This window comes from Myxine glutinosa, chromosome 1 (assembly GCF_964187855.1).
Source record: "Myxine glutinosa chromosome 1, kmMyxGlut1.1, whole genome shotgun sequence".
Taxonomy (NCBI): Eukaryota; Metazoa; Chordata; class Myxini; order Myxiniformes; family Myxinidae; genus Myxine; species Myxine glutinosa.
Window position 1 is genome coordinate 177568984 of NC_136261.1, and position 24893 is coordinate 177593876.

The 24893-nt window shown below is 43.8% G+C and overlaps 1 protein-coding gene across 5 annotated transcripts in view; it reads left to right on the forward strand.

Annotated features, from left to right (window-relative positions):
• Positions 1–24893, forward strand: part of RAD54B (RAD54 homolog B) — a 95637-nt gene that overhangs the window by 23704 nt on the left and 47040 nt on the right. For 3 of the 5 annotated variants that reach the window (XM_078780535.1, XM_068122863.2, XM_068122872.2), the window contains exons 4-12: positions 6147–6309; positions 6660–6885; positions 7189–7396; positions 7485–7624; positions 7744–8046; positions 18554–18750; positions 18969–19245; positions 19341–19407; positions 22680–22880. In XM_078780535.1, the coding sequence (XP_078636661.1) occupies positions 6147–6309; positions 6660–6885; positions 7189–7396; positions 7485–7624; positions 7744–8046; positions 18554–18750; positions 18969–19245; positions 19341–19407; positions 22680–22880 (1782 nt within the window). Of the gene's footprint in view, positions 1–6146; positions 6310–6659; positions 6886–7188; positions 7414–7484; positions 7625–7743; positions 8047–18553; positions 18751–18968; positions 19246–19340; positions 19408–22679; positions 22881–24893 lie in introns of all 5 variants that reach the window. The other 2 variants (XM_068122877.2, XM_078780538.1) reach the window with 2 other exon arrangements.

Below are 24893 nucleotides of genomic sequence, written 5' to 3' on the forward strand. Positions count from 1 at the left end.
CGCCTGCTCCAATCTCTTTGGCTGCTGTTTGCATCTGAGGAACGCAACATTCTCTTTCTGCTGGGCTCTCCACTGCTTTCACTAACTACAACTGGACCATCGTCAAGTTCGTTCATGTCTGTCCCGGCATCTGCATTAAACAGAAGGAAGAAACAAATTTTGAGTGATTAGAATTTAACTTTTTTTCAACAAATATGAAACATGTTATTTTCTTCCTACCTACCAACCATTGAATTATTGTCTAAACATAAATATACACAATTGTTTTCATTTTTTTTCTTCCAGTTACTTGTATACCCAATTTTTTCTGACAATATATTTTTAAAAATATATAATACAACAATTATATTTTTGTTTGGCCTTTAGGATATCATGGGATGGAACGTGCAATTTGATGCAACAATAAAAACTTGTGCCATCTCACGTTGGTATTTGCCCCAAATAAAGCCGGCAGCATCATCCATGCATTGACAAAATAGCGGTCACACTCAAAGTAACTGTGCAAGTAAACATTTGCACCTTAAAAGTATACATGCACACTGTGCACAAAAAATTGTCGATAGCTCCGCCGTCTTCCTGGATTTTTTGAGAAACTGTTTAGAACAAAGTCCACATGTTATTTTTTTAAATTGTCGATAGCTCCGACGTCTTCAAGGATTTCTCGGGAACTGTTAAAAACAAAGTGGGGTTTTTTTTCCGCCACCAAGACGGCAAAGTGTTTTTTCATATCTAATGTATTTCATTGATATTCAGTTGTTGTTTTTCTACTCAGATCAGTGAGTAAATTTTCTTTTTTGCCTCAATACAATAGTAGGTGACGTTTTTTTTCTTCAAAAAACTTCTATTTCCCCCCCCCCCCCCCCCAAGAATCTATTGGTGCATCCCCAAACACACAAACACCTGACACAAACACACAACAACAAGATGCAAAAAAACAACAACAAAACAAAAATACAAAATAAAAATAAACTCAACATGTGTTTATTGTTTATAATTATAGAGTTTAAAATTTTGCAAACATCTGTCTTTTTTAGTAACAAATATCAAATCATGGTTTTTTTAACAACTTCTCCGACAAGGTAAACATACTTTTTATTACCATCATTTACAGGACAGTAAGAAGTACCTACCGTACAATTTAGTAAAAATGTGTAGTCTACATGTACAAAATTATTTCTTAATTCTTTGTGGATCCTAAAAACTGTAATGAGGTGTGACATGAGCCTGATGACATAAACCACAATATCCCCACATATCATGATACTATTACTAAAGTAAAAGAGCATGCTTGCAATAGTACGATTTGTATTATAAATTGTAGTCTTGAAATAGATAAACAAAATCATAAAATGTACATTTCATCATGCATGACTTGCTGAGTCTGCTGTACATTTGTCAATTGAATTTGAAGATACTACTCTTCTAAGGCCAACTCCAAATCTTCTGGAACTTGTTACTAACTTGCTTGAATCATGATGATTTATTTGATCATGATATATGGCAATGTAATGTGAATTCTATCATCACGATCAGATTCTATCATCATGATCATGTCTATGTTTGCAGAACAATTGAAACTTTTGGCTAAACTTAAAGCTTACTAAAAAAATTACTACATAATCATATTAACTTACCATGAGATGTAGATGTTTCGGTCTTTTTCTCCTTCAGCCTGTTCACTTTACTGATGTCACAAAAGCGACGTGAACAATCATAATGGTAGCCAATGTTGGGATTTTCTGGTTTGGCTTCAATGCAGGATTGTGTATCGGCAAAATCAAGCCCCAGCTTTACCGCACAGTCGGCCAGTAAATCGCGTTCTTTACAGTCATAGAGCAACCATTTACTCGCAAATTCAACAAAGCGGGCCCAGTTTTTATCATTGAATTGAATGAAATTGCTTTTAGTTTTATGGACAACATGCATCACGCAAAATTTGGACGAAAATTGAACAGGTTTTCCTGTCACTGCCGAAGCAATGGGCGTCGCCATCTTGGTTTGTCAGCTACCGAACGGAGCTTAGTATGAGCTGCGTGATTGGCCAATTACGGCACCTGACGTATCTGGAGCGCTCATTCGCTGAATTTATCACGTGAACAACCTTGTCCGCGAATTTTAAACCTGATTTTTTTTATCGAAATTCTTTCTTTATTTGTATTTTAATGTGCAGGTATATTTATTGGGGACATTATTATATCGAATGGAACGAATATTTTGCTGATTTTCATGAATAAATCAAGTAATCCCCATTCCTGTTGCACGAAAAAGTGGATTTTAATGGTATGCCCCATGGCCTATGTGTTCTGATATGGTGCAAGGATTATCCCAGGGACATGTGTATGATATGTCCTACATGTGGCACTAGTATCAGAATATGTGTCACAGTGGAGGGCAAAGCTATCCGTACAAAGTATTTTTCGAGAAGACAGAGCTTCTATGATGACGTGAAGAAGATCATCAGCCCCAGGTGCAGAACTGTTCGTCTAATGGGCCCAACAAAGCCATTGCTGCTGTACCCGAGTGACCTGAAGAACATGGCCGTAGCACACACACTGGAGAGGGTCGCTCTGGCAGACTCTAATACCTCATCCATCACATCAGATGAAACATTGAATGACGTCATTTATATCATATATGGTGATCTGGGAAAGTATCAACCACCAGGTGTTGATTCTGACCATATAAGCATCACATCTGGGCAGTTAGTTTGCTTGTAACAAAGAGATGCCATCTAACCAAAATTTCATCATCTTTCCAGGGGTTGGCTGGCTGACTACTAGCATCTATCTATAATTCCAGTAATCTCTGTGTGTGTGTGTGTGTTTGTCTGTGTGTTTGTCTGTGTGTTTGTCTGTGTGTTTGTCTGTGACCGCTGTTTCTCGACAACCACGGGTCCGATATACTTTAAACTTGCCAGGTATATTGCTGGGGACCCGAGGATGTGCCTTTTCAAGGTTTCATATTAATCGGAGAAGTAGTTACCGAGCTATGGCGATTTCTTTACCAAACTCCGCAAGCCGTTCGCTTTGGACCAAACCATTTCATGTAAATAGAGGGGGGGGGGGGGGGATTGTCACCGTACTCGCAAGCCGTTCGCTTTGGCTTTGCGAATGGACCAAACCATTTCATGTAAATAGAGGGGGGGGGATTGTCACCGTACTCGCAAGCCGTTCGCTTTGGCTTTGCGAATGGACCAAACCATTTCATGTAAATAGAGGGGGGGGGGGGATATAATTTTAGATATATATATAGTACGGGCATGCCCTAGTTCTACCAATGGCGACAATTATTCAGAACTTATTGACCAACTGAGTGATTTGTGCTTTGACCTCTTATCGAGTCTCTGCTTCAAACCTGTCCATATTGTGAAATCATTGTGTTTGGTTATCTTAATTTTCACAATACCACTTAATTTATCGCACATTGACTGATCTGGACAAGAAGCTGAGGCATTCGCCATTATTACCTCTGCCCCAGAAGTTGGATGGAGGTTATGTTTTCACCTCCATCTGTGTGTTTGTTTGTAAACAGGATATCTCAAAATGTTGTGGATGCATTCGGATGAAATTTGGTGGAGAGGTTGGGTATGTGACAAGGCCGAAATGATTAGATTTGGTGTACATCCGGATCCGGCTCGTATACTTTTTTAAAAAACTTTTAAGTGATTCTCACCATTAAGTGATAGAGCTTAAAAACAATATATAGCATGATATTTCAAAAAGTTGTGGACGACTTATGAGAAAACTAGGTGGATGAGTTGGTTAGGTGAGAAGAACAAGGTGTTTAGATTTTGGCTCAGGTCCTGATCCAGATCTGGCGTATCAGTGGGATACAAGGCGAAGGAGGTATGCTCTCTACCGAGTGCCGTTCCAGAACATAAACTTGTTACTTTTCCCAGCTTGTCAAAAACCCAACTCACATCTCCAGTTGGATTGATGATCACCGTACCACTCAACTGGTTTCTCAATTACATGCCTACACTTTATTCTCAGCGTTCTTTATGAGCACCCAATTGTCACCTCAGACTATTTCTTTATTTCTACTATATCTATCATGCCCTTCAACACCCATCTAGCAATTAAACGCTTACTTAGGCACTTTACCCATGCTAATTTGAATGACCTGACTGACTGTTACTCTATGTTACAGAGTACTGGTTCTGCCGAAGCAGTTTCATGGTCAGGAGTTATGCTGGGCGGTTTGTCGTCCCTCCCCCAGCAGTAGTTGGGGCAGGGATATGACCAGGGTTCGGATGATAGTTTGCCTACTCTTCAAAAAAGTGACACCATGGGATCTTTAACATCCACCAACTGATGTCGGCAGACGGTATTCCCAGTTTAACGTCCATCTGAGGGACGGCACACACACTGATGAATCACCCTCTCTGTGAAACATCGGGATGACAGTTTATAGCTGGGCCTAGATTTGAACCAAGGCTAGCCAGATTAGAGAGGAGTGTTCATATCTCTAGGTCATTCTTTCAGCCTTTCAATGAACTACACCAGTTCAATTCAGAATTCCCTTGGAACGAATATTGTGTCTAGAACCTTCTGTAACTGCCACTGCAAGTTCACTGATGTCATCTTCCTTGAAATGTCATTGTTTATCACTCTCTCTATCCAACTTGGTGAAATGTTATCTCTGAAATGGTTTAACCCTCACCGCTTTGTTTAATTTAACAAAAAAAACCTTTCTTCCAAACATGTAGATCCCCTTGTAAACTAACTCATGGAGCTTATGAAAGTCTCCCATCGAACCACTACCTGACCACCCTAACATCCCCCCATTCAAGGTAATGGAAACTGTTGTAACCAAAACTCTCCTGTCCTTCCCTGAAAGTCCAACTTTACTTTGTGACTAGCCACATGGATTCTGTCGAGCCATATCTACTGGTGACCTACTCGTTTATGCTACTGTTATGCAGTCTTTTGCCATTCTCTCCCATTCCGCTGACTCAACTCTGTACTCCTTTGTCAACTTCATATCTCGGTTGTCTTTTTCCCAGTCATTGAATGCAAACTGTACTTCAACTGTCAACTCTCAATTCTGATATTGATTCTTATAATGGGATGGCTCTCAAACAACTCGTTACATTCAACCACACTAAGGCATAATCCCTTCACATCTCAAATAAAGTTAAAACCAAGGTTCCTTCTCTTTTCATGTTTAGCACATCCCTAAAAAGTCCTTCACCATCAACATTCTGGGAATAGAAATTTCGTCCTATCCCTCCTGGAAGCCTCATATTGTAACTACAGTATTGCCAGAAATCCTCTTGGAAGCCCCCATACTCCCCATATTAGAACTACAGTATTGCCAGAAATCCTCTTGGAAGCCCCCATACTCCCCATATTAGAACTACAGTATTGCCAGAAATCCTCTTGGAAGCCCCCATACTCCCCATATTGTAACTACAGTATTGCCAGAAACCCTCCTGGAAGCCCCCATACTCCCCATATTGTAACTACAGTATTGCCAGAAACCCTCCTGGAAGCCCCCATACTCCCCATATTAGAACTACCTCAGGTTTTCCACATGAATTAATACCATTCACACATTTGGGTCAGAGCTAGGTCTGTATCCTTGATCGAGTGTGTTGATTGAGAGCAGTCAAAGGCATTGTGATATAGGGGGACAGCTCACCGACACTGTCAGCCTTCAGCCCCTAATGCACAGCAGTTTCCTCTCTATCCCTCTTCTAACACAGTGAGGGTGGCTTGCTGAAACCAGTTCAGTGGAATAAGGAGTGAGGACGTATCATGGGCCATTACTATCATGGCCGTTGCTCTGCATATTTATCAGCAACAGTTCATCCGCCCATGATACATCCTCTTTCTTTCCCCTCACTGAAAAACTCTGGAATCAACTGTTTCGGCTTTCCCAACTACCAACAGCCTTCATCAGTTGAAGGCCTCGATCAATAAGCTCTCCCAGATCCCACCTCTTACCTTCAGATCCTTTGTTGCAGGAGGTCATTCTTCTGTAACTTAAGTCTACAATGTAAAACAAGCAAAGCATTGGCAATCGCACAGCACCGATCAATCCATTGTGGATGTGGAGATCTTGCTAAAGTTGATGGTTCTGCACTGAGTGAAAGTTCAGGATGCCCGTCCCCATCTACCCACTGTTCCTCCTCATAATTTCAGATGCGTTGGTGATGCCACGCCCTAGTTTGACCCACCAGCGGCAGCACAACAACAGCTCTCTGTCAATGGTCGACGTCGTCGTTGACCCTCATCTGACGAGCCAGTTGCGCCCTCATCAACGAGAAGGAGTCACCTTCCTTTACGAGGCCATCATGGGTTTCAGGTACCTTATAGCCAACTCTGAAATGAGGTCAACAATCCAGGAAATGCTTAGAATTTTGGCATTTTTGCTTTATGGATTGCTGTGCTCATTTTTGTTGTCTATCCATTTGTGCCACATTAGCAAAGTTGTGTGTTTTTAAAGTTTCCACTCGTACTCGTATAGTGAGGCAGCGATGATCAGTAATAACAGCATTTTTCAAAAGCAAAGAAAGAAATTAATTTTAATTTATTTTGATTTATTATTTTTTAGAATCTGATCATGACCTCATTGATTCTGATGAGCAATATATAGAAGTTGATTTTTTTTTTTACTGTTTTATAAATCTTCATTTTTATTATCTTCACACACAGATCCACAAATGTACATGGTGCCATCTTGGCCGATGAGATGGGCCTGGGTAAAACCCTACAATGTGTGGCACTGCTGTGGACGCTACTTCGACAGGGGCCATATGGAGCACGCCCGATCCTGCGACGTGTCCTCATTGTTACTCCGGGAAGCCTTGTCCGCACGTGGGCACGCGAGTTCTACAAGTGGTTGGGCCCTGAACGACTGAGGCCATATGCTGTGGACCAGGTTACATGTCTCTTACGGCTTCAATTGCATTAAGTGCTAAAGTCTGTGTTGTTTGACCAGACATCCAATCAGGGAAGGATTCCTCACTTCATGTTAGATTTGTCACAAAGTTGACATGAAACTAAAAAAATTTCTGATTTAAGTTTTATGTATATTGATAAGTACAGTACAGAGAATGAAACCATGAAGGTTTGGATCATGAGGAATTTGCATCTTTTTAGTCTTGAGTGATTTTACTGGCAAGTCATTCATTGGATGGTGGAATGGACATGTTGACCCCCATTCCTTTTTGTGGTGCAACAGGATCACAAGGTGGATGGATTTTGTGCATCTCCAATGCAACCAGTATTGCTCATCAGCTACGAGATGGCACTGCGCTCAGTTGAGATTCTTCGCTCCGTGCCATTTGGCCTGCTTATCTGTGATGAGGGACATCGGCTAAAGAATGCAGCTGCAAAAACAGCTGTAGCTTTAAACAGTCTTGCATGTCCACGTCGTATCATCCTCACTGGTAACCCCAGTGAGAAGGTATTGATGCTGTGATTGTTTTGTCGTTACATTGCCATTTTATTGGAAAATGGTACATCTTTCTTTTGCAGGAACGCCTATTCAGAATGACCTACAAGAGTTTTTCACTATAGTGGACTTTGTGAGCCCTGGGATTTTAGTCTCATCTTCCTCTTTCAGAAAGCTTTTTGAAGAACCTATTGTTGCCTCACGGCAGCCAGACGCTACCATGGTGTGTAGATTGTGTCGAAAATACTCTTTGCACAAGTCATTCTCCTTTAAAAGTACGAGTAGCGGGATATACACATGGTATATCTTGGATCCAATTCGAATCTTCATGTCTTTCGACAGGAAGAAAAGCGACTGGGCGAGAGTCGGGCTGGTGAGCTACAACGACTCACAGCATTGTTTACGCTGCGTCGCACAGCAGCTGTCAATGCACGTTACCTGCCACCACGCCATGAGTACGTCATCTTCTGCCGCCCTACATCACTACAGCTAGCCCTGTACCACCGTCTTATTACCTCTACCACTGTCCGCTCTTGCCTGGGTTCAGGAGGGAGGTTTGGAGCTGACCGCAGCCCACACCTAGTGTGCATCTCGGCACTACGCAAGCTGTGCAATGAACCCAGTTTGCTATACAACTGCGTGAAGGTACGAGGATATTTCTGCACCAATATATTGGCTGTCTTATGAAGTTTAATCTTGTTGATTAATTTAACAATAGCCACGGTACACCTGAAAATCTGTTTTTTTTTTACATTTACTAGAGTAGCTCATGGTGGTTGAGTATGCACTTTATTGTACAGACCTAAACTCTTCAGGAATCCACTAATTGAAGGTCCAGGAACAATATTTGGTCGGTAACACATTTGCCACTGACGGCGAAATAGCTGAAATGGCCACACCCCTTTTTGGGCCACGCCCCCTTTTTTGCCGTGACTGTATCTACAGAACCGTTGGACCTAGGAGGTTGCCCGACCACTCAAAATTTGCGCAATGGCCACATTATGGGGGGTCAGTAATACATTTTCATATCCAAAAGTCAATGGTTTTTAAGATAATTGCCAAAAACCGATTTCAACATGTTACGAACTACAATATTATTCGTAATTGTTCCTGTTCCTGTTCCTATTGTTCAATTACTTGATTCCTGAAGAGTCTAGACTAGACTAGAGTCTAGACTAGAGTCAAGACTAGAGTCTAGACTAGAGTCTAGACTAGAATTTAGTCTAGAGTCTAGACTAGAGTCTAGACATGGCTAGAAATTCCGGTCATGGGTGTTTTGTCGTTGAGCCTGCATGCAGGCAGCGGTATCCCATAAAACAACATGGCGTCGCACCGAGAAGCTGGAGCTTGTTTCTGGATGAGCTGTATCCTATCCTGAGAGATCTTACACACTCTATTCGGCAAGGCGATTGGCATCTTTTCGTTTCAGCTGTGCGGAGGTGCATGCCTTTGTTCTTCGGGTTTGGCCGGACAAACTATAGCAGATGGGGTACGCTGTTCCTTGAAGATTGCCTGGACCTACAAAGGAAGTTCCCGGGTATCTACAGATGCTTTACAGATGGTGGATGGGTGATGTACCACACTACCCGACAAGGCAGTGCAGTAGGATTTGACATGGCACTCGAGAAGTGTTACAATAAACCCGCCAAGGTTGCTGGAGGTATCATTGGGATGACCAGACAGAAAGAAGCAGTAGCCTTATGGAATCTCCTAAAGCATGAGAAAGATCTTCATGTGGCACAGCTGCTGGAATGGTGCAACTTGGGAGACAAAGATGACAGTGAGCTGAGCCTACACCATGAGTTCAATCCAAGTTCTACGAAGATTGGCCATGTTCGTGCAAAGGCCCTTCTGGATTACATAAAATCCATCAACAATCCGTTCGACGCTGGAATCAGACTTCAGAACATCTCTACTGGAGCTGACATTCCCCAGGAGGTTGTCGACGGATTACTTGAATGCCTGGAAATTGGTGAGAAGAGTTATGAAGAGTTTGTTGAGACCAGATTTCAGGATAAGGAGAAGCACCTACATGATACAATCCCTACCAACCGCAAGACTGTTTTCGTGAAACGTACTTCTACTCCGTTCACAGCGAAGAAATCGATGGCGAAAAAGGATGCAGCGGAAACGGTTAGGTACATTGACTATGCTAGAGAAAGAGGGTACAGCATGCTAGAACTCCTGAAGTATGAATTGACCAGCACATCCCAGTTCCTCACCACTGAATGTAAAGATGGCATCAAATTGAAGAAGCCCGATAAAGCCTCCTTAGCCAGGGAACTTGTCAGTCGCCTTCCACAGGAGACGAGGAATGTAAAGAGTGACGCTCAGATGACAATAGTGGACTTCATGGCACTTGTGCGTAAACTACCGATGAAAAAGATGGGCCTTCACACATTCGGGGAATTGGCTGAGAGTCTTTCCAACAGGATTCTTGCTACAGGCTCCGTGTCCACAAGAATAGACATTATTTTTGATGTTTATCAAAAATCATCAATCAAGCAAATGGAACGGGCACAGCGAAGTTCCTCAGAACAAATCACAATCACCATTGGGTCTGACAATCAGAAACTCCCTGTCGATCTTGATATGTTCTGGAGCTCAATGTTGAACAAAGTTCGGTTGCAGGAGTATGTCTTCAAGTGGATGCTGCAGAATGTCGAGTCGGACAAGGAAATATTCTTTGGAGGAGTATATGGGGGTGAATGCAGGAAACTGTTAGCTGGCACTGAAACACAGATCGCAGAGCTCTCAAGCAACCAAGAAGAAGCCGACGACAGAATCATGTTCCATATTAATGATGGTGTTGTGAAACACGGGGTTCAATCAGTCTTGGTCGACTCGCCTGACACAGATGTCTTTGTCAACCTCATCTTCCACTTCAACACAACCTGGCAACTACAAAAGCTGTACGTGAAGCTTGGTAACCGGAAAACAAAGAAAACTGTACCAGTCCACATGTTGGTTGATCAACTGGACAACGGTTTGGTGTCGTGTCTCCCAGCCATTCATGCTCTCAGCGGTTGCGACAGTACCAGCAAGGTGGGTCCAAAGCTGTCTGGCCTGAAAGCATCCATCGATCTCTCCCTACTGGAAGGGTTTGGTGTAGAAGAACTGTCACCACAGATAACAAGCAATGCTGAAAAGTTCCTTGTGTCTGGATTAAAGAAGACCGACTGTTCCACTTTCGATGAATATCGATGGGAGCAGTACCACAACTCCAAGAAAGAACTGGACTTCAACCAGCTTGTGTGCTGTTCATCAACGCTACGAGAACACATAAAGCGAGCATTTCTTCAGTGTAAGATGTGGTTGCAAGCCCCAACTCCTGCCGTCACCAAACCAGATCCACTCCAGTATGGGTATGAAGCAACGGACGTTGGCATAACACCAGTGATACTGCCAGTATCGTGCAGGCCCGATGACCTGCCTCCTCCATGCAAATGCCCAAGAGCATGTATGAGTACCAAAACGTGCACTTGCAGAGACAGGAACATTAAATGTGTCACGTTTTGTGGCTGTAGTAAAGGCGAAAAGTGTAGAAATCCAAATAAGTAAATTCCAAAATAGGATGATGCAAAAGGTATAAGTGTCATATAATGTTGTGGCCTTGGTGGTATCATACAATTGTAGTTCGTAACATGTTGAAATCGGTTTTTGGCAATTATCTTAAAAACCATTGACTTTTGGATATGAAAATGTATTACTGACCCCCCATAATGTGGCCATTGCGCAAATTTTGAGTGGTCGGGCAACCTCCTAGGTCCAACGGTTCTGTAGATACAGTCACGGCAAAAAAGGGGGCGTGGCCCAAAAAGGGGTATGGCCATTTCAGCTATTTCGCCGTCAGTGGCAAATGTGTTACCAACCAAATATTGTTCCTGGACCTTCAATTAGTGGATTCCTGAAGAGTTTAGGTCTGTACAATAAAGTGCATACTCAACCACCATGAGCTACTAGAGTAATTATTTTACTCAAAAAGTAAACTTTTATAACTACATTACTTGTAGACTTTGGAACATATCTCCATTCACGAATGTTTGTGTTGGTGCCCACCCAATGGGTGTTCAGATCGAGTACAAGGACCGTCGACCATTTCTTCTTCTTCTTCTGCCATTGTACGGCACTTGGCTGCCAACCCCGTCGGTGCAGATCAGTACAATGCAGATATGTTCAAGATATTGAGCCGAGGTCGCAGGACGTTACATCTACGTATGTTGGAAGCAACCTTCATCCATTCCACGGACCCTACATTGTGTCCTCAAAAGGAATTTGTACATTCTCTCATTCTCTTTGAACATGGAAAGATTAATGGTATTTCCCCGACACCTGTCCATGGTATGTCTGCAAAATGATGAGTCCTCGGCTTTGGGAGAATCCCATTCCCCGTCCCTCCAAAGTATTGGTGCAAATGGTGAGTCGTCGCTCTCAACTCTGCTCCAGCCAATCGGAGCTAGAGAAAGTGGTGACTGAGTCAACCAATGGGTGTTCAGATTACCAATTACATCATGACTAATGAACCAATCAGTGTCGATCTTCCATAAACATGCTTTTATATGCACGCTCTTTCACTTCCTTCTTTCTCTTGCTGTGATTTCCCTTGAGGAGTGCAGCACGAAAAACTTCAGTTATTTTTATTATGTCGTGTTTGTTTGCTTGCATTTTAAAGTTCTGTAGTAACAAAAATCTGTTCACTTATCATATAATTACTCATTGTATGCAAGTACTGTACACTGATTGTCTTGCACAATTTATATGTAACTAGCTGAAATCCATGCAACTAGAAACTTTGGAAATTTGTCCAGGTCACTACCTTATCCAAGCGGTTATTGCTTGAGTTCTTAACAGAAATTTTGCCTTCATATTGTTATGGGTTCAGGGCAGTGCGGGGCTCACGAGGGGGTGGCTCGGACCTGCTACTCTCATCCCTGAAGTTGACAAGCCATGGATAACTTCGCAACTTGACAGGTTGCTAAACAACCACAGATGCCGTCTGGGGCGACTAAATCTGACAGGATCCTCACGGATAAGTCCATGACCCGATGGGCTGCTAAGCAACCACGGACGCCATCTGTGGCGACTAATTCTGACAGGGTCCCCACGTGAAAGATCGTGTTTCCTTCCCGGTGATTTAATTACCTCAAATAGGGACCATGCTCTCGGCCTCTAACCTTTATCTATTTATTACGTATGGCCGAGCGAACCTGTAGGAGGGATGCCGGATAAACTAGTGAGGAAGGAAGGCAATGGGGTTGGTGTGTGTGTGTGTGTGTGTGTGTGTGTGTGTGTGTGTGTGTGTGTGTGTGTGTGTGTGTGTGTGTGTGTGGGTGGGGGGGAGGTGGTGGGGGTGGATGCCTTGAGAGGTGCGGCTTATGCAGTGTAGCACTCTCGAGGAAAAGTGTGGTATGCTTGTCATTACTTCGCCCAGATGGGTCAAGTGGTTTAATCGTTGATACCTTTTTCGCATAGCTCTCTTTTGTGTGTCTCAATGAGATAAATTAGGAAGTAGAAACAGAAAGGAAAGATCGTGTAAGTCAGTAAGTAGGCCAATGCTCCCCAGGGAACTCGTGCTACTGCTCGCTCTCAGAGCCTCACTCCAATGTAACTCGTTTGTTCCGTCCGTTGAATCAAACAGGCGGGAAATCAGTCAGCAGGCAGTCAGCTCGGTTTTCTCTCCAGTTGCCAGGGTGCAAGTCTGCTGCGAACTTTGGTGTGTGCTCAACCTTTTATTGGCCCTGGGCGAGACGGGGCTTAAGGGAGCAAGGGTTGATCCATGGCCCTATGACCCTCGTGTGCCCCGTTCCCATTGGTGCACTTCCGACACCATTATTGGGGAAGCCTGCACACTCGCCGTGTTGTGTCCACCATGGGGCTCCGCCAGTCCTTGTTCCTGAGGAGCCTCGCTCCAACGTAACTTGTTTGTTCTGTTACTTGTACCAAAAGTCAGGCAGGCAGGCAGCTCGGTTCTCTCTCTGGGTGCAAATCAGCCGCGAACTTCGGTGCGCTCCACCTTTTATTGGCCTTGGGTGAGGTGGGGCTTCAAGGAGCAAGGGTCGCTCCAGGGCACTCCAACCCTCGTGTGTCATGTTCCGATTGCTGCGCTTGTGACATCGTCAACCACGCAAGCCTGCCCACTCACACTGCACTGGGATTGACTTGTAAATGGCTTTGATTATGTTTTGTCATGTAATGTGTGTGTTTTATTGTAAGGCATGTTGCGTTGTGTGCATGGTTTGTGCTGTTGGAAGGTGCAGGGGGAGGGAGATTTAAGAAGAATGGGAAGAAAGATTCAAATTCAAAAAAAAAAAATCAAAATTCTACAATTCAGGCAGGCAGGCAGCTCGGTTCGAACTGCAAATTCAAATTTGGGAGTGGTTTGAAATTCGGGAGTGGTTTGAAGTTTGAAATTTGGGAGTGGTTTGCAAATTCAAAAAAAATAAAAATAATAATAATGGATTGAGGATGGGAGTGGTTTGAAATGAATTAATGAAGAGGGGTTTTTTTAAGAAGGTGCGCTCCACTGCAAGAGGGAAAGTGTGGGGGACTTTATGAATGTACGGAGACGGAGGTTTGAGAAGGAAATGGTGAGGGATTTTTTCAACGTACGGAGAAGGAGAGCTTTGAGAGGGAAAGTGTGAGGGATTGGGATGGATGGATGAAGAGGGGGATTTCAAGAAGGTGGGGAATTACAAAAGAGATAAAACCTGCTAAACACACACAACTTTTTTTTGCCGTCCCTGTTGTGAGGGGAAAGGTAACCTGACTAAACACAATTACTAACAAGAAAGAGCAATCAGAGATTGCAGACCCTCGCCTGGACATGTTTTAGTGGTCTTTCAGGCTTTTATGTTAAAACAAATATGGCGGCCAAACCACATGACCGATGACATCATCATTTTTTTTTCTCCACTAATTTATCCCTAGATGGCGCTCAATAAATTTCATCTTATCGGATGAAGTTTTGTACTTGTCGAATTATGACGTCATAATGGATGAAATTTCTATGACATCATCATTAACATATGTTATTCCACATGGAGAGTTCTTTACAATGAGCCATGTCTCAATTTTTTCTATGCAGCACTTTTGATGATATAGAGGTGCAAAGTTTTTTTTTTTTCCAAGATGGCGACCGTACGACGTGACATATGACGTCATAATTAGCATTAAAAAATTATACAGGAGGAGGTGCACCTATGGTGAAACTTTCCTGTCAATTGGACAAAGAGTTGCAGAGAAAACCATTCTGTGCGGACATACAGACAGACAAACAAACACACAAACAAACAAACAGACTCAAATGCAATACCCTCTCCTCAGGCGAGGGTAACTAGAACAGCACTTGGTAGAGAGTAAACCTCTGCCAGGCTGCACAGTTTACGTTTTGTATCTCACTGATCGGCTTGTCCTTGTCACCTAACCAACTCATTCACCAGTTTTGTCATAAGCCATCTACTACCTTTTGAAATATCGTGTTGCATATAGTTTTTGGCCCTATCACTCAATGGTGAATAATAACTTAAAAGAATTGTACCCAAAAAACCCAAAACCCAAAAAAACCCAAAAAAACCCAAAACTTCTTGTATCCCCATATTCGGATCTTCACCAAAATTGAAATTATTTGTCCGAGTCACACACCCAACCTATAGTTGTGGCCAAAAATATTGGCACCCTTGCACTTTTTTTCAAATAATGTACCATTTCTTCCAGAAAATTGTTCAAATAAAAAAATAATTTGGTATCCACATATGTATTTCTTTAGTTTGCAGTGGAACAAAACAAAAAAAGCTGAAAAAAGTACTAAATTTTCGCCTATTCCACACAGAAATCCTAAAATGGCCCAGACAATATTATTGGCACCTTTTAGAAGTTGTAAGAAATAATTAGATTTCAAGCAGGTGATTCTCCTTTACTTTGGAATTGAACTCACCTGTGGTGAGTTACAGGTGCCTGCAATATAAAAATCACTCACTCAACCAGTTTGAATGGAGAAAAGGATTCATTCTGCTGTTTTGTGTCACTGTGTGTACTGCAATGAGCATGGAGAAAAGAAAGAAAACCAGATAATTGTCTGAAGAGGTCAGACACAAGATTGTAGCCAAGCATGGACAATCTCAAGGCTACAAGTCCATCTCCAGAGACCTTGATGTTCCTGTGTCCACCATACGCAATGTTATCAGGAAGTTTAAGGCCCATGGCCCTGTAGCCAACCTCCCTGGACGTGGCTGCAAGAGAAAACTTGATCAAAGATTGCAGCGAAGGATTGTTTGAATGGTGGAGAAAGCATCTCAATCAACTGCCAAACAGATTCAAGCTGACCTTCAGACACAAGGTACAACAGTTTCAACTTGCACCATCCGTCGCCAACTCAATGTAAGGGGGTTCTATGGTAGGAGACCCAGGAGGACCCCACTGCTGAAAGAGACATAAGAAAGCCCGACTGGAATTTTCCAAAACACACCTAACAAGCCAAAACCCTTCTGGGAGAATGTCCTGTGGACAGATGAGACCAGATTAGAGTTTTTTGGTGAAGCGCATCATCTCTATGTTTACAGAAAACAAAATGAAGCCTTCAAAGAGAAGAACACCTACCCTGCAGTCAAACATGGATGGGGTTCAGTGATGTTTGGGAGTTTCTGTACTGCCTCTGGCACTTGGTGCCTGGAATGTGTGCATGGCATCAGGAAATCAGGAGATTACCAAGGCATTTTGGAGCACAATGTTCAACACAGTGTCAGGAAGCTGGGTCTCCGTCGAAGGTCATGGGTCTTGCAGCATGACCATGACCCCAAACGCACTTTAAAAAGCACCCAGGAATGGTTCAAGACCAAACGCTGGACTGTACTGAAGTGGCCAGCAATGAGTCCAGATCTAAATCCCATTGAACACCTGTGTGGAGATCTGAAAACAACAGTTGGGAGAAGCACCCTTCAAATCTGGGAGAACTGGAGCACTTTTTGCACAAGAAGAGTGGGCCAAACGGCCAGTAGAGTGGTGTAGGAAGCTCATTCATGACTATAGGAAGCTCTTGACTGCAGTTATTTTGTCCAAAGGCTGTGTGTGCTACCTTTGTCAATGCCATTTCTTTTTATTTTCTGATTTAAAAGGATATATTACGTTCTGAATCAAAAACAAAGGTTCTGTAATATTAACAGTAAAATAAAGAATTGTGGAGACAAATACTTTTGTCAATTTCACCTTATTTTTAGAGAAAATTGCGAGTTATTTGAAAAAAGGGAAAGGGTGCCAATATTTTTGGCCACGACTGTATCCACCAGGTTTTGTCTGAATCCTTCCATAACTTTATTGGATATCTTGCTGTGTATCAGTTTTAGCTCTATCACTCAATGGTGAAGAATCACTTCAAAATAATTGGATCAGTATCTGGATCTGGATGTTCACCAAAATCTAGTCATTTTGTCCTTGTCACATACCAACCTCTCCACCAAATTTCATCTGAATCTGTGCACAACTTTTTGAGATATCCTGTTCACAAACAGACAGATAGGGGTGAAAACATAACCTCCATCCACCTTCGGTGGTGGAGGTAATGAGATATCTCACTGAGAATCCTTATGTATTGAGTGCGTCACCCCAGGGTCTTTTTCCATAACTGCAATAATATTGTTGTGTGGCTGCCTTTGATTAAAATCAGACGGTCACGGAAGCTCTGGAGGTGAAAACTCAGCGGCGGACTCCAAAAACAAAAAGCTACACAAAAGTGTGCGGGATGGAGGGAGGCGGCACAGGAGCCCTGCAGTCTTACCTGTTAAATAAACAACACGGAAACTGCGTTCAGATATATATATAGAAAAATAATACAAGGGTTTATTCACAAGGATGGTGGGACAGAAAAAGCACGCGCCGGTAATAAATGTCGTAATCGGGACGTCCCCACACGACAGATTTCGGATACGAGACGAGGGAATGAATTACGAAAAGAAACGTTCGTTATGTTTGGTGTATGTGGTGTGCGGTCTTATCTGTCCGTCGTCTTGTCCCCACGCGGCTCCAAGCTCCGGCACGAAGAAACCCTTCGTCCGCTAGCACGCTTCGCTAGGCCCTGATGCGACTTGCTCCGCTGCACACCACGAGGTCCCGCCCGCTCAGCACCAACACTCGCTCCCTGCACCAACAGCACCGCGAAGGGCCGAGCACCGCTCCAAGCACCACCATGAACGCGATCTCCAACACGAGCACGAACTCAGAACGAAGCAGAGAAGAGCAGCCCCAAGAGAGCAGCGAAGAAGAACGGGCCAAAAGGGAGAGAGAGCAAGAGGAAAGCAAATGGGACTGCACGCTATGAAAACGCAGAGCCAAGAGCGCCGAGAGAGAAAATGTCATGCAGCGCGCCCTTTTATGACCTTCGTCGACTCTCCTCCAATGTTGTGCTTGCTGGTGCCCTGTCATTGGCCGAGTGCCTCCCGCACTGTGGTGTTCTCGCCCCTCCCCCTGCCCAATCAACAGTCCTCCTGGGCGTGGCCCCCAGCCTTGCCACGAGACTGGTTGCTAGGCTAGCCGGAGGTGTGGTCGGCGGCGGCTCCATCGGCGGCGCCCCGGTCTGGCTTCCTGCCTGTCTTCCAAAGTCGTCGTGGTAAGGGAGGGGAATTAATTACTGTGTGCACTAAAGGGCCTATCTACATGTTTATAGGAGTGCATGGCCATAAGGGACAAAGGTTTGACAACAGAGGGGACGACGACCAAAGGAATCTTATCCATATTCCCTGCACTATTTAGCACGCCCTGCTCCCTCGTAGCGGGCACATCAATACAGCTTATACCGACAACCTGGGCTAACATATAACTTATTACGGGGTAGATTCCCTATCGCGACAGTCGTATACCTACCTATACAGATCTACCTGGCTCTAGATATTCCTTTACCCCCCAGACATAACAGTACATACCAACAATTATTTTTTTTAGCTGCAACCACGAACGCTGTAAATGAAGATTTATAGCTGCAGACAAAGAGGATTGTGTTAGTTGGATGAAATAGCACGTCCTCGTTCATGCTGAGGAAATTATTTATGTTGACAGGCTTGCTTTAAGCATGACTAATGTTGGCTATGTGGTTTTTTTTGTTGTCCTTAAATTGCCTCAATATGTTTCGTTTATTTACTCTCAGATAGTTGTTTCTTTCCTGCAGGACAGTACAAATAAAGCAGTGCAAGTGAAAGGTGACAATGAAGAAGAGTATTATGAAGACAGAGGCCTGTATGATGGCCTCGAAGAGGAGTTTCCTTTGGGGTTTGATCCTGAGGCGGTGACAGAGGGCCGCTCGGGAAAGCTGCGAGTACTGCAGGCCTTGCTCGATGCATTACACAGGTGTCCTTCACCTGAACGGTATGAGCATTGCACTTTTCTGAAAGTGTGAATATCAAATATATGGTCACTAGAAAGTTCACTGAAGGTCATAGAGTCGGGCCTTGTCTTAAAAGCGATCTGAACTAATACGATTTTTGTGGGAAAATTTAGGGGTCAGAGCTACAGCTTGAATTTGGGACCCTTGGATTGCTTGGGGACAGACCATGCTGTTGCACTAACCCAGCACCCTACAACAGCGTTGTTCTGGTGTCCAACTCAACGCGTGCCCTTGATGTTTTGGCCCGATGCTGCACCGCCTGGGGCTATGGCACACTGCGCCTGGATGGGCGCACACCCGTTTCTCAGCGGCAACGACTCGTGGAGACGTTCAACTTGCCCCCTGTATCAGACGCACTTGATGTGCCCTCCGTCTTCTTGCTGAGCTCAAAGGCTGGTGGTGTGGGCCTCAGCCTTGTTGGTGCCTCACGACTTGTCCTATATGATGTTGATTGGAATCCTGCCAATGATATTCAGGTGTGTGCAATTTGCGTAATCATCGTCGTCATGATTATTATTATAACAATTTTGATGATGCCAATAATACTAATGATATTGTTTTTGTACCGTAGGCTATGGCACGGGTGTGGAGAGATGGACAATCTAAAACTGTACATATTTATCGACTTTTGACCACAGGTAAATAACTACAAGGAAGTATTCTACACCCATTTTGATCAAAGTAGATGGTAATTATTATTATTATTATTATTTTATTTTTATTTTTATGTATACAAGATCGAGGCTCGTGTAAGAGCTAACAACAACAAACAACAACATGCATTTTAAGGCCATTTTCCCTGCAAGAGCGGGGTTTAGCCTTGCGGTCCCCATGACAATCTTCTCCATTTTGCCCTATTTTCTGCATCTCCCCTTGTTAACCCCCTTGCCCGCATTTCTTCTTCGACCATCTTTAGCCAAGTCTTTCTCGGTCTTCCCCGTCCTCTACTTCCTTCTACATTCATTTCCATCACTCTTCTCAACCAGTCACTTTCATCCTTCCTCAACACATGACCAAACCATCTCAACCTGTTCCTCTTCACAGCATCCATCACAGGCTCTATTTCCATCATCTTTCGCAATTCATCATTTGTCTTCCTCTCCCTCAACGATACTCCACACATCCACTGAACCATTCGCATTTCCACCCTTTCCAGCCTTCGTTGCTGCTCTTTGTTCATTACCCATGTCTCGCTCCCATAAATCATAACTCTTCTCACACATGCAGCATACACCTTTCCCTTCAGCTTCAACCACACTCCCCTCCTCGTCAGCACGCCACTCAGTTCCCGAAACTTCTTCCATGCACATCTCACTCCAGCAACCGTTGCCGAGTCTGATCCACTTTCTCCATTCAGCATGACTCCTAGGTAACAAAATGTGTTCACACCTTCCAGCTTCACGCCGTCTCCAAGATGCAACTCAACATTTCCTCCATCTACAGCTCCCTCTATGCACACCTTACACTTGAATGTAGCTGACACACTGGTTAATGACCCTCTCAAACCACTACATTTTTGATTAACCCGCTCAGCTCACATTGCACATTGAATGGAATTCACTCCGACGCCCTTCCGGCACACAGCACACGGCCACTTCCCAGTTCTTTCCACCTCACCACATGCTTTACCACTTGCCATCACCTTCGTTTTTCCGATATTCACTTTCAGACCTTTTGTCTCCATACATTCCTTCCACTTGTTCATCTTCTCCTTCAGTCCATCCATACTTTCTGCAATCAACACCAGATCATCTGCATACAACAACTCCCACGGTAAACCCTCCTTTATGTTCCGAGCTAGCACCTCCATCACAGCTACAAATAGTAGTGGACTTAGTACCGACCCCTGATGCACTCCCACCTTCACCTCAAACTCACCACTGTTCCCGTCCTTCGTCCTTACAGCTGTGCGCACTCTTTTGTACATTGCCATCACGACTCTGATCAACCATTCTTCCACTCCTAACTTCCTCAATGCCCTTGTCATTACTTCACGTGGAACCCTATCAAATGCTTTCTCCAGATCAACAAACCCAATAAACAACTTCGTCCTCTTCTCCATGTACTTCTCCTGCAACTGACTCACAATAAAAAGCGCGTCTGTCGTTCCTCTTCCTGGCATAAATCCAAACTGCATTTCGTCAATCTTCACTTTCTTCCTTATCCTCCTCTCCAACACCCTTTTCAATACCTTCATTCCATGCTCCAATAACTTTATCGCTCGATACGAGCCACAGTCCAGAGGGTCACCTTTCCCCTTGTATAGAGGGACGAGAGTAATCAGTTCCCAATCCACTGGAATGCGGCCTTCTTTCACCACCAGATTGCAGATCTCTGTCATTCTCTTCACACCCCAATTTCCCGCTGCCTTCAACATATCTCCCACAACTCCCGTCGGGCTTTTCGGTTTTCTACTCTTCATTGCTTTTATCGCTTCCTCAACTTCCTTCTCGGTTGTCTTCTCTGCCGGTCCTAAAACTGGGTTACTCTCTATGTTGCCATCCCATTCATTCTCTGCATTCAACAGCATTTCCATATATCTCTTCCATCTTCCTTTAATTCCATCTGGGTCCACAATGATTTGTCCCACTTCATCCTTCAAGCAACTCACCCCCATCACATCACACCTCTCTTTCGCTATCTGTTTTGCAATCCTGAATACCGCTCTCTGACCCTCTTCCAAATCCAAGCGTTCTCCGAACATTTTCCTGCATCCCTCCTGCGCCTTTGCTGCCTCTTTCGTTGCAGCCTTCTTGGCTGTCTTATAACTTTCCTGCTCTGCTTTTTCTGCTCCCGTACCCTTCGCCTTCTGCCACTCCTTGAACTTCTTCCTCTTCTCGTCAATCTTCTTTCCAACTCCATCATCCCACCACCTTGTTTCCGAGTGCCTCGGTGGTCCTTTTGTCCATCCACATACCTCACCAACGGCTCCCAACAGACTATCTTTCATTGACATCCAACCACGTTCAAGCTCAACCACATCATCCTCTACAATACTCAGCCTCTCTTTTAATGCCTCCCTCACTGTCATCTCTTTCAATCTCCACACCTTCATTCTCGGTTGGTACTTCACCCGCCGAGCTCTCCTTGCATCTTTCACCCTTATGTCGCAGACAACCAAGTGGTGCTGTGAAACAGCCTCCTCCCCCGGGATCACCTTTGTGTCCCGGAGGTGCCCCCTACATGTAAGAGCTAACTAACATTGATCACAAAAAGACAAAGTGACACATAAAACATAAAACATATGATAAAGCGAGCGGGAGAACAAGATGGAGAGCAGGGACATCAGGAGATCTATGGGAGGGAGACGGCTTTGGGGGAGGAGGCATGGGTTGGGAGTGGGGGGAGGGGGGCGGGGGGGTGGGAGAGGTAAAAAAAAAAAAACCACATGGACACTGCTCGGACTTCCAGGAAAGAAGTCGGTATTTCAAAAAAGTGGATCTGGGGTGAATTAACGGGGATAATTAACGGGATCTGGGGTGGGGTGAACGGGGGTAGAAAAGATCAAGATTTTGGATGGGGGAAGATAAGAGATGGTGGTGAACAGCTGTTTTAAAGACCTGGAGGGAGGAGTGGGATTGAAGAGAGTGAGGGTGTTTGTTCCAAAGGTGGGAGAAAAGAGGAGTGAAGATGAATAGAGAGTCTTGATTTTGGCAGTTATAAGCCATCCACCTATAAGCGTGAAGTCACACAAATGTAGGTTGATTCGGTGTTCGTGACGAAGCCTCTCCCTCCCCATATCCTCACCTTGAATGGGATGTGATTTTGTGCAATTTATCATTGGGAGGATATCCCATTTGTGTAAGGATTTGCATTCTATATTCATTTTGCTTTTGTTACCTTTCATCAAAGGGAAGCAAAGGAATAGTTACAACATGATAATCTTGGTCTGGATTGCCTATCTGTGCAGGTACTATTGAAGAGAAGATGTACCAAAGGCAAGTGACCAAACAGGCCCTTTCAGGGAGCGTGGTAGATGTTGGGGGCGAGACCGAGCACACGCGCTTCTCGGCTGATGAATTGCGACATCTCTTTTTATTGGACACCTCCACGGACTGTGCCACCCACACCATGCTTGCTTGTCCTTGTTCTGGTGATGGACATCCTGCAGGTGATATATTCTCACAATACCTGTTGGCCCACATTGCCATTCATTCAGTGATCTCAAGATCCTTATAGGATTGGTATAAAACATACAATGTAAAATGGAATGGTATTATGGACGACGTTTCTTATCGGTTTTTAAACGTTAATTTACACTGGAGATTCAATGCTCTTTGATATGGCAGGAACCAAGTTTAAATATCCGTCGAGATCATTATACGTTTAGTAAAATTTTTAATGCTTAAACACCGTTCAGAAATAACCTATCACCTTTCATGAAAGCCTGAAGAAGTAGAATGACAATCGGTAGAGAACATACAGTGCATTCAGAAAGTATTCAGACCCCTTCACTTTTTTCACATTTTGTTATGTTGCAGCCTTATGCTGAAATCGTTTAAATTCATTTTTTCCCTCATCAATCTACACTCAATACCCCATAAAGACAAAGAGAAAACAGGATTTTAGAAAGTTTTGCAAATTTATTAAAAAGAAAAAACTGAAATATCACATTGACATAAGTATTCATACCCTTTGCTATGACAGTTGAAACTTAGCTCAGGTGCCTCCCATTTCTCTTGATCATCTTTGAGATGTTTCCACACCTTGATTGGAGTCCACCTGTGGTAAATTCAAATGATTGGACATGATTTGGAAAGGCACACACCTGTCTATATAAGGTATCACAGCTGACAATGCATATCAGAGCAAAAACCAAGCCATGAGGTCGAAGGAACTGCCTGCAGAGCTCAGAGACAGGATTGTGTCGATGTGCAGATCTGGGGAAGCCTACAAAACAAATTTCTGCTGCATTGAAGGTTCCCAAGAGCACAATGGCCTCCATAACTCTTAAATGGAAGAAGTTTGGAACAACCAGGACTCTTCCTGGAGCTGGCCACCCGGCCAAACTGAGCAATCGGGGGAGAAGGGCCTTGGTAAGAGAGGTGACCAAGAACTCGATGGTCACTCTGGCCGAGCTCCAGAGCTCCTGTGTGGAGATGGGAAAAACTTCCAGAAGGACAACCATCACTGCAACACTCCACCGATCTGGGCTTTATGGCAGAGTGGCCAGACGGAAGCCTCTCCTCAGTGAAAGACACATGAAAGCCCACAGAATCTTGTTTCTCACAGTCTGAGAGTCCTGTAAGTGCTTTTTTGCAAACTCCAAGCGGGCTTTCATGTGTCTTTCACTGAGGAGTTCTTTCTAAAATCCTGTTTCCTCTTTGTCATTTTGGGGTATTGAGTGTAGATTGAGGGAAAAAATGAATTTAAACGATTTCAGCATGAGGCTTCAACATAACAAAATGTGAAAAAAGCGAAGGGGTCTGAATACTTTCTGAATGCACTGTACATCCGCCAGGCTGAACAGTTTATGGCTTGTATGTTACTGATAGGCCAGATCTGAATCTGGGCCTGAACCAAAATCGAATCACTTGTCCTTCTCGCCTAACCAACTCATCCATCTACTTTTGCCATAATTCGTCCACACATTTTTGAAATATCATACTATATATCGTTTCTCACCCCTATCGCTCAATGGTGAAGAATTGCTTTGAAAAATTAAAAAAAATTCATATCTGGATCTGTTTTCGGATCTTCACCAAATTCGAATCGATTCGTCCTTGTCACACACCTAACCTGTCCACCACGTTTCGTCCGAATCCGTCCATAACATTTTGAGATATCGTGCTATATATCAGTTTTAGCCCTATCGCTCAATGGTGAAGAATCACTTGGTATTAAAAAAAACTCTCGTATCCAGATCTTCACCAAATTCGAATCAATTCTTCTTTGTCACACACACAGCCTGTCCGCCAGATTTCGGCCGAATCCGTCCATAACTTTTTCAGATATCCGTTTTAGTCCTTTCACTCAATGGTGAAGAATCACTTAAAAAAATTATCTGATCCGGATCCAGATTTTCATTAAGTTCTAATCATTTCATCCTTGTCACATACCCAACTTCTCCACCAAAGTTCTTCCGAATCCATCCAAAACTTTGAGTTGTCCTGTTAACAAACAG